Raw genomic sequence first — 13919 nt, 5'->3', positions numbered from 1 at the left:
ATCAGGTTACCTAGGCATTATTGAAAGAAATGCAAGTATTCTACCGATCAATTATGAGTCATGGCATGAGATGTCGAATAGTAGCAAAAACCAGGCTATGGATTGCATTAAGGTAATAATTTCATTGTAATAAATTATTCATTATATTTCAATAGTAATATATATTTAATTTCAACACTTGTACAAATTATAGGATAAATTTTCTTTATAGTTCTCAGATGAATATTTAAAGCAAGCGTTAGGAAAGAAATGGAGAGACCACAAGAGTTTCTTAAAAAATAAATATTTTAAGAACAATCTCAGCCTTGAAGGAAAGCTGCAAAATGTCCCACCTGGAATGCTCAGATATCAATGGGAAGATACACTCAGGTTTTGGAGTTCAAAGAAAGGAGAGGTATGACACACTTTAAAAATAATATTATGTCATTAAATTATTAACTTTATTAGTCATGTGGAGTTTAAATTGTAGTACCGAGAGCACGTTGGTATTACTAGTAGACAACAACAAAAGTTTACACACATTGTTGGATCAAAGAGCTTTTCTCGTGTAGCTCATGAATAGGTATTCACATTTTAATTGTGATTATTCATATAGTCATTTCAAGTTGGTAGCATATAGTAATTAAAAGTTTTTTCTATTATTTCTTACTTTTTCGTTATTATTAATTTATATTCTACATTGTAGGAAATCACATCTGGCAGTAAAGATGGTCGAATACAACTCTTTGAAATGACACATACAAAAAATATGGCTCTCCTATGGCTCTTGAAGCTACATAAATTATGGTATATTTACTGGACATAAAATTTGCATTATGTTATATTTATAGTATAAAATTTTGTATTTTAAATAATTATTGAATTTGTTATATATTCTTAACTGATTATCAAGAAAAATTGAGAGATAAAAGGGTAGAGTACGAAGCTACGGCTTCATCCCATGCTTCTATTAATGTGGAGGATATTGAAAATAAAGTTATTGCTGAAGTTTTCGGTCCTGAAAGATATGGTCGAGTTCGCTGTCAGGGATCATTCGTTGCTCCAACCAAATTCTTTGGATCCAGCTCGTCTCAGTATATGCCATCACACAACCAATCTTCTCATCAAGAAGTTATTCAATTAAAATAACAGCTGAGTTAAGTTGATGACAAAACTACTCAAATGAAAGCTGATGCTGAAGCAAAAGAAGCATAGAGAGAAGCTTAGAGGCTCGACACAATAACAAAATATGAAAAAACTTTTAACAGAGGTGATTTTCCCAAAAAATCACCCTAGGGAACTTTAATTCCTGTCAGGCACTGTTCAGACTATATTTCCCGATCTAACACCCTTTGTAGAAAGGCGCGCCCCATGCAGAGCGCTTTACGCTGATCTGGCACCACGTGGGGTAAGGCGCCCCCCCTGAAGCATGCCTTATGCTGAGTTGGATACACGTGGCTAAAGCGCGACCCCTGGGGTGCGCCTTACCTTTAATTCTGACACGCGTCAGAAAGGCGCGCCCCCTGTAGCTCCCCTTACCTTTAATGACCCAATTACCCCAGCCATTCACCCCTCATCCCACCCTATAAATACCCCCATCCTCAATCACTTTCATCACACCAAATTCTCTCAACTTCTCTCAAATACTCTTATATTCTCTTATAATTGTTTAAGGTATATTTTATTATATTTAGTATTTTTTTAGTAATTTATTTAAATTTAAATTTTTTAATATTTTATTTAATTAATTTTTTTTGTAGATATAAAATGGAAGGCGGTCTACTTTGCTTGGATGGAAATCATATATCTCGATATTTTTGCTGATACGGTAACATTTTAACATCTTAATATAATTTAAATTATTAGTAATGATTTATTTATTTATTTAATGCATGATTATTAGATTAAGAATTAATTTTTGTAATTATTTATATTTTAGGAGAGAGACCATATATTAGATCCTTTTATTAGGAACCTTAAGTCAGCGATACCTACCCGTGTCTGGCCATATTTAGCAGAGGCTGGATTCGATCACATAGGTAGATATTAAGGTCACTATAAGATAGAACAAGACCTTATTTCTGCCTTAGTAGAGCAGTAGAGGCCGTAGACCCACACATTCCATCTTCCGTGCGGAGAGTGCACGATTACATTTGAGGATGTTTCTATGCACCTGGGGCTTCCGGTGGATAGAGGTGTGATATCAGGGATTGCTCACGATTCCTGAACTACTTTGTGCCGGGAAAATCTAGGATGTGTCCCGGAAAATTTTAACGGTGGTCGGATACCGTTAAATTGGTTAGATGTCAATTTTCGGGAGTTGAGTGCAGACGCCTCTGAAGAAGAAGTTAAAATGTATGCACGGGCATGCATAATATAGCTGATAGGAGGTTTGTCGATGCCAGACAAATCGTGCAACCAAGTTCACTGTATGTGGTTGCAACATCTTGGCGACTTTCATCTGGCTGGATCACTCAGTTGGCGCTCGGCAGTTTTGGCTTTCCAGTAAAGGGAGATATGTCGAGCGACTGACTACAGGAAAAATGTTATCGGTGGATGTCTCCTTCTGCTGCAGTCTTGGGCATGGTATCGATTGCCCTTTTTATGTCCCGTTGTGTAAACCCCCAACCCGTATCCGACCCGGATCCGAGTCCGAGGTGTCATATTGACTTTTCAAAACTCTGTTATTTACAAATCCACTAAAATCTTACTTTCTCATTTGAGAAAATAATTACTTTACAATAATTATTACTATCAAATTGTTTAATAAACCATTCAGAGCATATTAAACTCAATCAATTAGTATATGCCAACTATATTCAAAATAACCAAATACATTTAAATCATCTATTTTCTGATATGAAACTTTGTAAGGGATATGCTGACCTGTCTTGCTCTTCTTCGCTCGTGTGAAACAATCACACACTAAGTCTATGACTTAGTGAGGCATTACATTTATAAAAGAACTCTAATTATTTAAACATGCAGGAACACATCATCTCATGATGTCATACCAAAACAATATAACATTTCATACAATGTAATATACACATATACATATCTCACACTATTTCCATTACTAACCTTATTCCACAATCTATAGTCTTATCATTTATGTCTTATAACCATATACTCGTATGTCTATTCTTTTAAGCCACATATGATTCATTTAACCAAGTAATACACACATCATCATATAATCATATAATGCAATTTATATGACAAAAACATATACTTTACATGTAATATATATATTTATTGTTATCTCTTTGTTAGCCCATGTATATATGTGAGAACTTAAGGTATGTGAGTACATTGAGGTTGTGCACTATTATGTTGTCACCACAGCTCGTATAATTATCCCGAAGGACCTATCCAAAGGTCATAAAGAACCTCGACAACTATGCATAGGTCCTAAAGAACCTAGGTAAACTATCCATATGTTCCTTAGAACATAGGTATACTGTCCATATGTCTCAAAAGACATAGGTAATTCTATCCATATGTTCTGTAGAACATAGGTAAACCCTCGACTCTTGGCATGCCAACTATACCCCTAGCTCTCATATCATATAACATGGGCATTATCATTTATAATAGTTCACATATTTACATATTCATATCACATCATTCTTTCACATAGCTCTTTATCACATTTCATGTAATCACATATTTATTCTCTTCTGTCACATACCACATGTATGTGTAAACATTTATCTCATATCACATAAGATGTATCACATATTCCATATTCATGTAATCATATAGATCATGTAACATAGCTTATACAAAAACATATACACTCATATAATCAAGCATACATACATTTCATGTCATTCATTTCATTCTCTATATCCTTATCATATAACTTGTTCACATATATTTCCCATATAACTCATATCATTTTATTCATATCTTATTCTTATATCTTCTCATATACATATATTCACATATAAATCATAGCAAACGCATACTTCTATAAATTCATGCATTTTACTATTGAAAATAGACTTATCACAAGTCTTATTTTCCATTGAACATCATTACTAAATAATGTGCACTCACCTTGGCCTCACTAAGTTCCAATCCCATTTTATGATTCATTTCTTTCGATCAAATTTTAACTTGATAGTCGTCCCGGAACTTGTTCGTGCTCGATATTTACATAATCATACACTGATACATATCAATATTCAATTGATGTATTCTAATCTATCATATCTTAGACCAAAAGAAGTGTCTCATTCTATTTCCCCTTGAAGTGCATCGGTACATTCTATAGTGCATCGATGCATTCCTTAACATGTGCATCGATGCACTATCCATGCATCGGTACATAAATTACATTCGATGTTTTTATTTTAAGGGAGTGCATCGATGCACTCCTTATGCATCGATGCACTAATTGCATTCGATGTTTATTTATTTGAGAGTGCATCGATACACATTGAAGATGCATCGATGCACATAACCCAGAAATTCCATTTTGAGCACGAAAATGTCCTACTTTGTCCTCAAATTCCACTTATTAACCCCTCCTTATACCTTAAAACTTTTCTATACATATGTAAAACTTTTTATAACACTATAACACTTCACCATCTCTCATAATTAACCATAAATCTTGAATCAAAGAATTTCATCAAATTTTCCATGTGTTCTTAATTCAATTCTATCACCTCTAAGTTCTTAATTAATCCTTTGAAAAGTCAAATTTAACCTCAAATTATACTTATCAACTCTTTTCCAAATTTTCATTTAAAAACTTCAAATCTTTTATCTCTCTTAACTCCTTAATCTTATGGTTTTAAGACAAATTAAGTTTTCCTTAAGCTTAATTATCATCTCAAGAATTAAACCCAACTTCAAATTGAAAGGAAACAATCACTTGACATAATCTTACCTTACCAATGGAGCCACGGGAAGAAAGGAAGAAGAAAGCCAAGCATCTTCAGAGTCTTCTAATTTTTCTTCTCCTCTCCACGTGTCTACTTCTTTTATAAGGGAAAATAAAAATATTTCTTTGTCAAATGACCATTATACCCCTTATTCCATTAGTTATTTACTAAACAATAAAATAAATCTTTCAAAATCAAACTTCAAATTTTCAAAACTTCCATTTTAGTCACTAACCCCGATTTTGGGATATTACAAATCTCCCATCCTTTAAGAAAATTTGTCCTCGAATTTTCACTGTACACATCGATAAGTACACTACCTCTACATATCTTCTAATGCTCTTTATCCACATTCGTTCCTTTATACATTCATCTACTGTCGCTTATCGTATAACCAGTAACCAGTAACCTCAATCCATTTTTGTCTTTTCTCTCATTCGATTTTGTATTTTCCTTTGACCATTCTAAAATTCCATATCATGTCACTCATCACATAGACAGTAACATCCATTTTCATCTCTCAATCTCATAAATCCATCTCTAATTACCTTATAACCATAACCAAACTCGTTTTCCATCATCATTTGACCAAGAACACAACCTTAAATCTTCTTTAAATATGATTAACAGACACTTTAAATAATCTTTTCACATCACCTTGCACACTTTTCTTACTTCTATATCGAAATTATCATCTACACTTCCGTATAACATCTATCGTATATGATCCTTTAAACTCAATCATTTTCATTTCTTTATTCCATTATTCCTTTATTCATTCAAAATTGAAATCTCCTTATACATAAATCATAACTTTCCTTTCATGTTCGCATACTCTTTTCCTATCACTTATACTCATCTCTGATTACCAATCTTTATCACCTTTTCATAACTTTGATAATCAATTTCACTTATATAAACCTCATTCTTTATAATCTCTTATACTTGTATTTTCCTCAATCATACAAATCCTTATCTCCTTTACTACCTTACATTTCCATACTCAGAATACACCATCATATCCAAATCCACATTATATTTGGCTATCATAACCGGATAATATCTTATAATCTTATAATTCCGGTACATTTTATCACATACTCTGGTTAGCCAACGCTAACGTTTTCCATCTTAATTGCAAACCCTTATCATATACACACTTTTACTTATACACAATATTATCCCTTCATTTCAAACTCATAAGCTTTGACTTTATACATCTTATACGCTTGTCACTGATACACTTATTCTTGAACTCTTCTACCAATTCTCACTGCATCATTTGATCTTTTAACGCTCTTATGGTGACACTTGTTCACCATATTTTATCTTATCCATGAAATAACAAAACGAATCCATATCACCTTTCCGATTAAAAACAATGAAAACTTTCTATCATTATCCAGATATGATTTCAACTTTCTGAAATCAACCTTTAATCTTATAAGACGCTTTCTGAGGTTTCCACTCTTCATCCTGCCTTGCCAGGGCAGGTGAATTGCTATCACCATCAGATTTGTCAGCTATTGATTCACTTCGACAATTTATATAATCCATTTCTACTATATCATACAAATCTTATTCTATTAACAAGACAACATACTCCTTACACTATCAGATCAGAAATTTTCACTTTGAGTTGGCATGTACACATTTTTAAAACTCTATTACCTTCTGTTTAAGCCTAGAATCGGCTAAACCTTAGCTCTGATACCATTAAATGTAACACCCCCAACCCGTATCCGAGTCCGAGGTGTCAGATTAACTTTTCAAAACTCTGTTATTTACAAATCCTCTAAAATCTTACTTTCCTCATTTGAGAAAATAATTACTTTACAATAATTAATACTATCAAATTTTTTTATAAACCATTCAGAGCATATTCAACTCAATTAATTAGTGCATGCCAACTATATTCAAAATAACCAAATACATTTAAATCATCTATTTTCTGATCTGAAACTTTGTAAGGGAGATGCTGACCTGTCTTGCTCTTCTTCGCTCGTGTGAAACAATCACACGCTAAGTCTATGACTTAGTGAGGCATTACATTTATAAAAGAACTCTAATTATTTAAACATGCAGGAACACATCATCTTATGATGTCATACCAAAACAATATAACATTACACACAATGTAATATACACATATACATATCTCACACTATTTCCATTACTAACCTTATTCCACTATCTATATTCTTATCATTTATGTCTTATAACCATATACTCGTATGTCTATTCTATTAAGCCACATATGATTCACTTAACCAAGCAATACACACATCATCATATAATCATATAATGCAATTCATATGACAAAAACATATACTTTACATGTAATATATATATATTTATTGTTATCTCTTTGTTAGCCCATGTACATAAGTGAGAACTTAAGGTATGTGAGTACATTCAGGTTGTGTACTATTATGTTGTCACCACAGCTCATATAATTATCCCGAATGACCTATCCAGAGGTTATAAAGAACCTCGGCAACTGTCCATAGGTCCCAAAGAACCTAGGTAAACTGTCCATATGTTCCTTAGAACATAGGTATACTGTTCATATGTCTCAAAAGACATAGGTAATTCTGTCTATATGTTCTGTAGAACGTAGGTAAACCCTCGACTCTTGGCATGCCAACTATACCCCTAGCTCTCATATCATATAACATGGGCATTATCATTTATAACAGTTCACATATTTACATATTCATATCACATCATTCTTTCACATAGCTCTTTATCACATTTCATGTAATCACATATTTATTCTCTTCTGTCACATACCACATGTATGTGTAAACATTTATCTCATATCATATAACATGTATCACATATTGCATATTCATGTAATCATATAGATCATGTCACATAGCTTATACAAAAACATATACACTCGTATAATCAAGTATACATACATTTCATGTCATTCATTTCATTCTCTATATCCTTATCACATAACTTGTTCACATATATTTCCCATATAACTCATATAATTTTATTCAGATCTTATTCTTATATCTTCTCATATACATATATTCACATATAAATCATAGCAAATACATACTTCTATGAATTCATGCATTTTACTATTGAAAATAGACTTATCACAAGTCTTATTTTTCCATTGAACATCATATACTAAATAATGTGCACTCACCTTGGCCTCACTAAGTTCCAATCCCATTTTATGATTCCTTTCTTTCGATCGAATTTTAACCTGATAGTCGTCCCAGAACTTGTTCGTGCTCGATATCTACATAATCATACATTTATACATATCAGTATCCAATTGATGTATTTTAATCTATCATTTCTTAGACCAAAAGAAAGGTCTAATTCTATTTCCCCTTAAAGTGCATCGGTATATTCTACAGTGCATCGATGCATTCTTTAACATGTGCATCGATGCACTATCCATGCATCGGTACATAAATTATATTCGATGTTTTCATTTTAAGGGAGTGCATCGATGCACTCCTTATGCATCGATGCACTAATTGCATTCGATGTTTATTTATTTGAGAGTGCATCGATGCACACAACCCAGAAATTCCATTTTGAGCACAAAAATGTCCTACTTTGTCCTCAAATTCCACTTATTAACCCCTCCTTATACCTTAAAACTTATCTATACATATGTAAAACTTTTTATAACACTATAACACTTCACCATCTCTCATAATTCACCATAATTCTTGAATCAAAGAATTTCATCAAATTTTCTATGTGCTCTTAATTCAATTCTATCACCTCTAAGTTCTTAATTAACCCTTTGACAAGTCAAATTTAACCTCAAATTATACTTATCAACTCTTTTCCAAAATTTCATTTAATAACTTCAAATCTTTTATCTCTCTTAACTCCTTCATCTTATGGTTTTAAGACAAATTAAGCTTTCCTTAAGCTTAATTATCATCTCAAGAATTAAACGCAACTTCAAATTGAAAGGAAACAATCACTTGACATTATCTTACCTTACCAATGGAGCCACGGAAAGAAAGGAAGAAGAAAGCCAAGCATCTCTAGAGTCTTCTAATTTTTCTTCTCCTCTCCACGTTTCTACTCATTTTATAAGGGAAAATAAAAATATTTCTTTGTCAAATGACCATTATACCCCTTATTCCATTAGTTATTTATTGAATAATAAAATAAATATTTCAAAATCAGACTTCAAATTTTAAAAACTTCCATTTTAGTCACTAACCCCAATTATAGGATATTACACGTTGTATAGAACCCATTCGTATTTCCGCTACAATTGAGGTAATTATAAAACAGATTTCGTATATTAATCATTTTATACAGTGTATAATAATTTTTTTCTTTGAATAGGTGGTCTACTCACAGGAAAAATCATCAGGAGCTACCTGATGATTTAGAAAAAAAATTAGGGTGCTAATCGATCAGAAGGCTAGCACACAGGTATGCATTTTAATTTTTATAAATCGATTTATATTATAGTTATATATTTAGATTATTATTTTGATAAAAATTATATATATTTGTTTTAGTTTGAATGGGTGTCATATTCTAATGATGATGTGAGGATGGCGATCCCACCTGAGTTTAGGCGCCCATCAGATGTTTGGATGGCGATGGTCCCTTTGATCTGTTATGCGATCGTCGAGTGGCACTCCACTGATCTCGTGCTCTGGCAATTTGGTTGTTTTCAACCAATTTCGGAAGAACCTCGCAATATGGATGAGTTGCCTAGCACAGATCGACGCGGCAAGACAGATACAGATTGGCTGGTGAAGCATCATGAGTGGGTCGTGCTGTGGGAGGATCGACATCGGCGCCTTCCCCGTAGAGAGCCCATTTATGATGACCTATTGACGATTGGTGATGATTATTATCAATAGTTTAACAGTAACGGGAAATTATTTCTGCTTTCTGAGGATGCACGAGGGCTGACCTTTCAGCGACATCGACAGAGACGTCCACCGTCACAGCACCATCGTCCCCCGACTTGTGGACGGAGAGCATGTGCTTTTGGTTCATCCTCAACTGCACCAGTAGGACCTTCGCAGCAGCCACCGTCTCCAGCGACTTACATACCGCAACCATATATGATGTCGCCACCGCCTTTCCTTTACCAAATGTCGCCGCCGCCGGCTTTACCTGGTTTTATGACCCCGCCGCTGGCACTGTCACAGAGTTATATGACCTCTCCTCGAGGATATTATAGGTCTATGTTTGTAGATCCAACTTGGGGTTCATATGCTGGTTATTTAACGGGTGCAGCCTCATCACCCATGGCCGCAACACAGACACCTCCTGTACAGTTTTCACACACGGCGATGTCTGGTTTTATGAGTTTTCTCAGTTTTCGCAGGCCGGTGGGATAATCAGTCATACACCTCCATGGTTCTTATTCTATGGAGGTGCTACATCGTCATCAGCTCCTCATCAACAAAATGTATCTGCTCATGACGATGATAACAACGACGACGACGATGATGATGAGAGCGAGGACTCAGAACCAATTATACGAAGAAATCCTCCTCGAGACCGACAGCCATCGCCCTGCAGAACACATTCGCACCGCAGACATCGATAGATTTTGTTTTTTTATTATATTTGTATTTAGTTGTTTATTGGACTTTTTTATTGTAATTTTTTATTTATCATTAAATACTTACTTTATTTTATTAATTTGGTTGGATTTTTTAAAATTTATTTTGTTGGATTTTTTCTTAATTTATTTTGATAATTGAAAGGCGCGGCCCCTGCACCGCTCCTTGTATTATGCATGTGTGATAATTGAAAGGCGCGGCCCATGCCTCGCGCTATAGCCTTACGTGACGTAAGACACATGTATCCAACTCAGCAAAGGCACGTTTCAGGGGGGCGCCACAGGGGGCATGCCTTTCTGTAAAGTGTGTTGGATCAGAAAATATAATCTTAACAGTGTCTGACAGGGAATTAAAATACCCTAAGGTGATTTTTTTTTGGGAAAATCACCTTTAACAGACAATACACGTCATCTTATGCACAAAACGTCTAAATATAAAACAACTTTTAACGGACAATACACGTTACATAAACGATGTGGACCCAAAAAGCCTACAGCCACGTGTATCTCATGTTACATAAATGTCTAAATTCTAATCATAAAAACCTTCATCAGTGTGCGAGCATACTAAATCCCAAACTGGATGGACCACTCAAATAAACTGAGTAGGCCAATTCAAAGCAAGCAGTGATGCAGATGTATCTTCAAAATTTAAAAATTGTCAAATGTTTTAAAAAAATTTATGCATTTTTTTATTGAAAATTGATTTTGCTCCTTAAAAATTCATGTTTTTCTAAAATATTTCGATAAGACAATAGCTGTTACACATCACAGCAATAGTTTGATCTATTTACATTTATTTGTTTTAATCAATGTTATATTTTATTTTATAACAATCTTATTTTCACAAAAATTTAAAAGCAATGTCTATCTCCTAAAACATGATGCAACTCAATAACACAGCCTGGTTACCCGAGTTCAAGTTTTGTGATGCCTTTTGTTTCGTTTTTCCTATTCATTATTATATAACATATTACAAGGCAAAAGTAAAACCCTTAACAGTAAAAGTCAACTTTTATTTTCTATTTCCGAAAAGGTTGTACGATGTTTTCCGAAAGGAGAGCTTCGATTTCGATGTTTTATTTCCTAAACCCTTAACAGTAAAAGTCAACTTTTATCTGTAATTAAAATCAACATCGGTCAATAGGAAAAGTAAACACCAGTCAACTACTGGACTTAACTTGGCTTAAATTGACTCAGGTGAGCTCGGTTAAATCGGTTTAAAAGGTTAGGTCAGTCAAATCGAGTTAAACGAGTCAGGTTGATCAAATAGAGCCAAATGGTTCGAGTAAGTTAAAACCATGTTGAATTGATTTGGTTTGGTTTGATTTGAACATAGTCTGAGACAACAAGACCGATCAAAATTGACCAAAGTGAATGGGCTATAATGTAAGCCCATTTTTCTTTGACCCAAACCATTTGGTTTGGTTGAAGCTAAATGGGTTGGTAACCTATCCCAATCATGCTTATGGTTTGTTTTCGGCTCAAGGGACTGATGGGGCTGAACGACGACGGTTGCATCAACGTGTGAATCTCACAACAATCATCTAGCACCTAAAAATGAAAGAAAATCGATTGGAGAAGAAAAGGTAGAGGAAGAAAAAAAGTAAAGATGAAAGAAAGTGATATGTACCACGAGCTTTCTTAGCTTGCTAACGTTGGGATTATTTATCTTACATGTTTAAGAATTATAATAAAACAACGATATCATTAGAAGAATCTCGGTAAGAATACAAAAGTATACTAATAAAGACTTGAGTGTGCATATAGATGTTATGACTTTATTTGAGTTATGTTGTAAATATTTTATTCACGCATTAATTTTAAAATAAATGAGTTTTTTCCCCTTGTATTTTTATGTTTTTATATTCTTGTATTAGTGGTTTAAAAATTTTAATAAGCCGTCTCATCAAAAAATGTAAAATTTAAGGTCATTTCGGTGATTAAATGTGGCATATGCAAACTCGATTACATTTAAAGATCATATTTGAAGTGTTGTGGGTAGTCTCCTATCTTACCTCTCCCTTATCCCATACATATGGGAAAAAGGGACAGCCATTTGAAGTGTTACAAAACTATGTGGAGAAAGTTGTCTCATAATAAATATATCTAGTATTTGATCTGGAAAAGTAAATTAATAATTTGGAGAGTGATGTTTAGATAAAAAAGAAAGGAAGAAAAGAATTTTAACCTTAACTCTTATTCCACACATAATCTAAGTTAAATTTTAATTTACTTTTCACCAACACTTTTTCCCGACAATATATTCAACCGTTTGCTTTTATTTAGTGCAATTCAAACTTTTTACAGTCCTAAATAGATCCCTCGGTGATCATGTACAGCAGAATTCTGTCTTTCTCAATCTATTCTGATTTACAAACTGCAAATACAGATTAGCGTTTTAGTATCTAATTAATTGATATCAGTATATATTACCACGAAACTAATTTAGTTATATATGTTTTTTTAAAGGTTAAGATCCACTTACACAATATAAAATTCTTTAATTTTAGACATATTTAGAAGTAAATGGCTGAGATAAACTCTTTACTTTTTTTTTGTAAATATATTCTCATTTCCTACTATTAATCTCAACCATATATTTTCACTCATCCAACGGTCCTAAACATATAAAACTAAAATCATTTTACATTGTGTCACTACTTCGATAAATGAAAAAAAGAGAGATATTTTTACACTATATATTACAAATTAGAATGAAGTAGGAATCGAAATAATAAAATCTTTAAACATTGATGTATAAAATAAAAACCCTACTAATTACAGATCTGTACATCCGGGATCAATTTGGATGTTGGAATTGGTTCAATCCTAATTGGTGGTTGAATTTGGTGCCGGCCTAAAACCGTGGCCTGAACCACGACAAAGAGGACAAGATCTATGCTGAAGCAACCATTGATCTATGCATGATCGATGGTACAGATGTTTACACTTCGAAAGAGCCTTACAAGAATCCCCATCTTTGAACTCTTCCAAGCAAATAGCGCAATCGGTGCAACGCCGCTCACCATTCTCGTACCGGATCGTCATCGATCTTGAAGTTTCGTCTGGCTGTTGCTGAAATGGCTGGCTCAGAAATCTTCTTTCGATATCATGGTTGATGTCTCCGTTGGTGCCCCGGCGAACATGATGACGCATTCCTTCACATATCCTTAAATAAACCACTACCATCACAACAAGCAACATACTGAGAATAAGTACGATCCCAGGTATCATGGATAGGTGAAAGCCACGAGGTGGCATCGATGGTGACGATGGTAACATGTTTGCAGACTGCTAATCAAAACTAGAATATTAAGCTTTTGTACTCTTTATATGTATCCTCGTTGCTTGGGGAAGAAGGAATTAGTTTTTAACCTTAACTTTTGAGTTAGTGTTTAACCGTAACTCTTATATTACATATAATCTAATTTAAATTTTATTTAAATTTAATTATT

The 13919-nt window shown here is 33.6% G+C and overlaps 1 protein-coding gene across 1 annotated transcript; it reads right to left on the bottom strand.

The window, feature by feature from the left end:
* Positions 1 to 13293: 13293 nt before the first annotated feature.
* LOC120129441 (E3 ubiquitin-protein ligase RING1-like) lies at positions 13294 to 13746 on the bottom strand. Its single transcript, XM_039146938.1, has one exon. It carries the CDS (start codon positions 13744 to 13746, stop codon positions 13294 to 13296), a length of 453 nt encoding a protein of 150 aa, XP_039002869.1.
* Between the last annotated feature and the right edge of the window lie 173 nt (positions 13747 to 13919).

The sequence above is a fragment of the Hibiscus syriacus genome, unplaced genomic scaffold, assembly GCF_006381635.1.
Source record: "Hibiscus syriacus cultivar Baekdansim isolate YM2019G1 unplaced genomic scaffold, ASM638163v2 tig00110500_pilon, whole genome shotgun sequence".
Classification (NCBI taxonomy): Eukaryota; Viridiplantae; Streptophyta; class Magnoliopsida; order Malvales; family Malvaceae; genus Hibiscus; species Hibiscus syriacus.
Note: the sequence above shows the minus strand (reverse complement) of the source record. Positions and strands in the feature narration are given on the sequence as shown.

Excerpts from the sequence above, each read along its gene's own strand:
- LOC120129441 (XM_039146938.1), bottom strand. The coding sequence starts at position 13,746 with ATGTTACCATCGTCACCATCGATGCCACCTCGTGGCTTTCACCTATCC.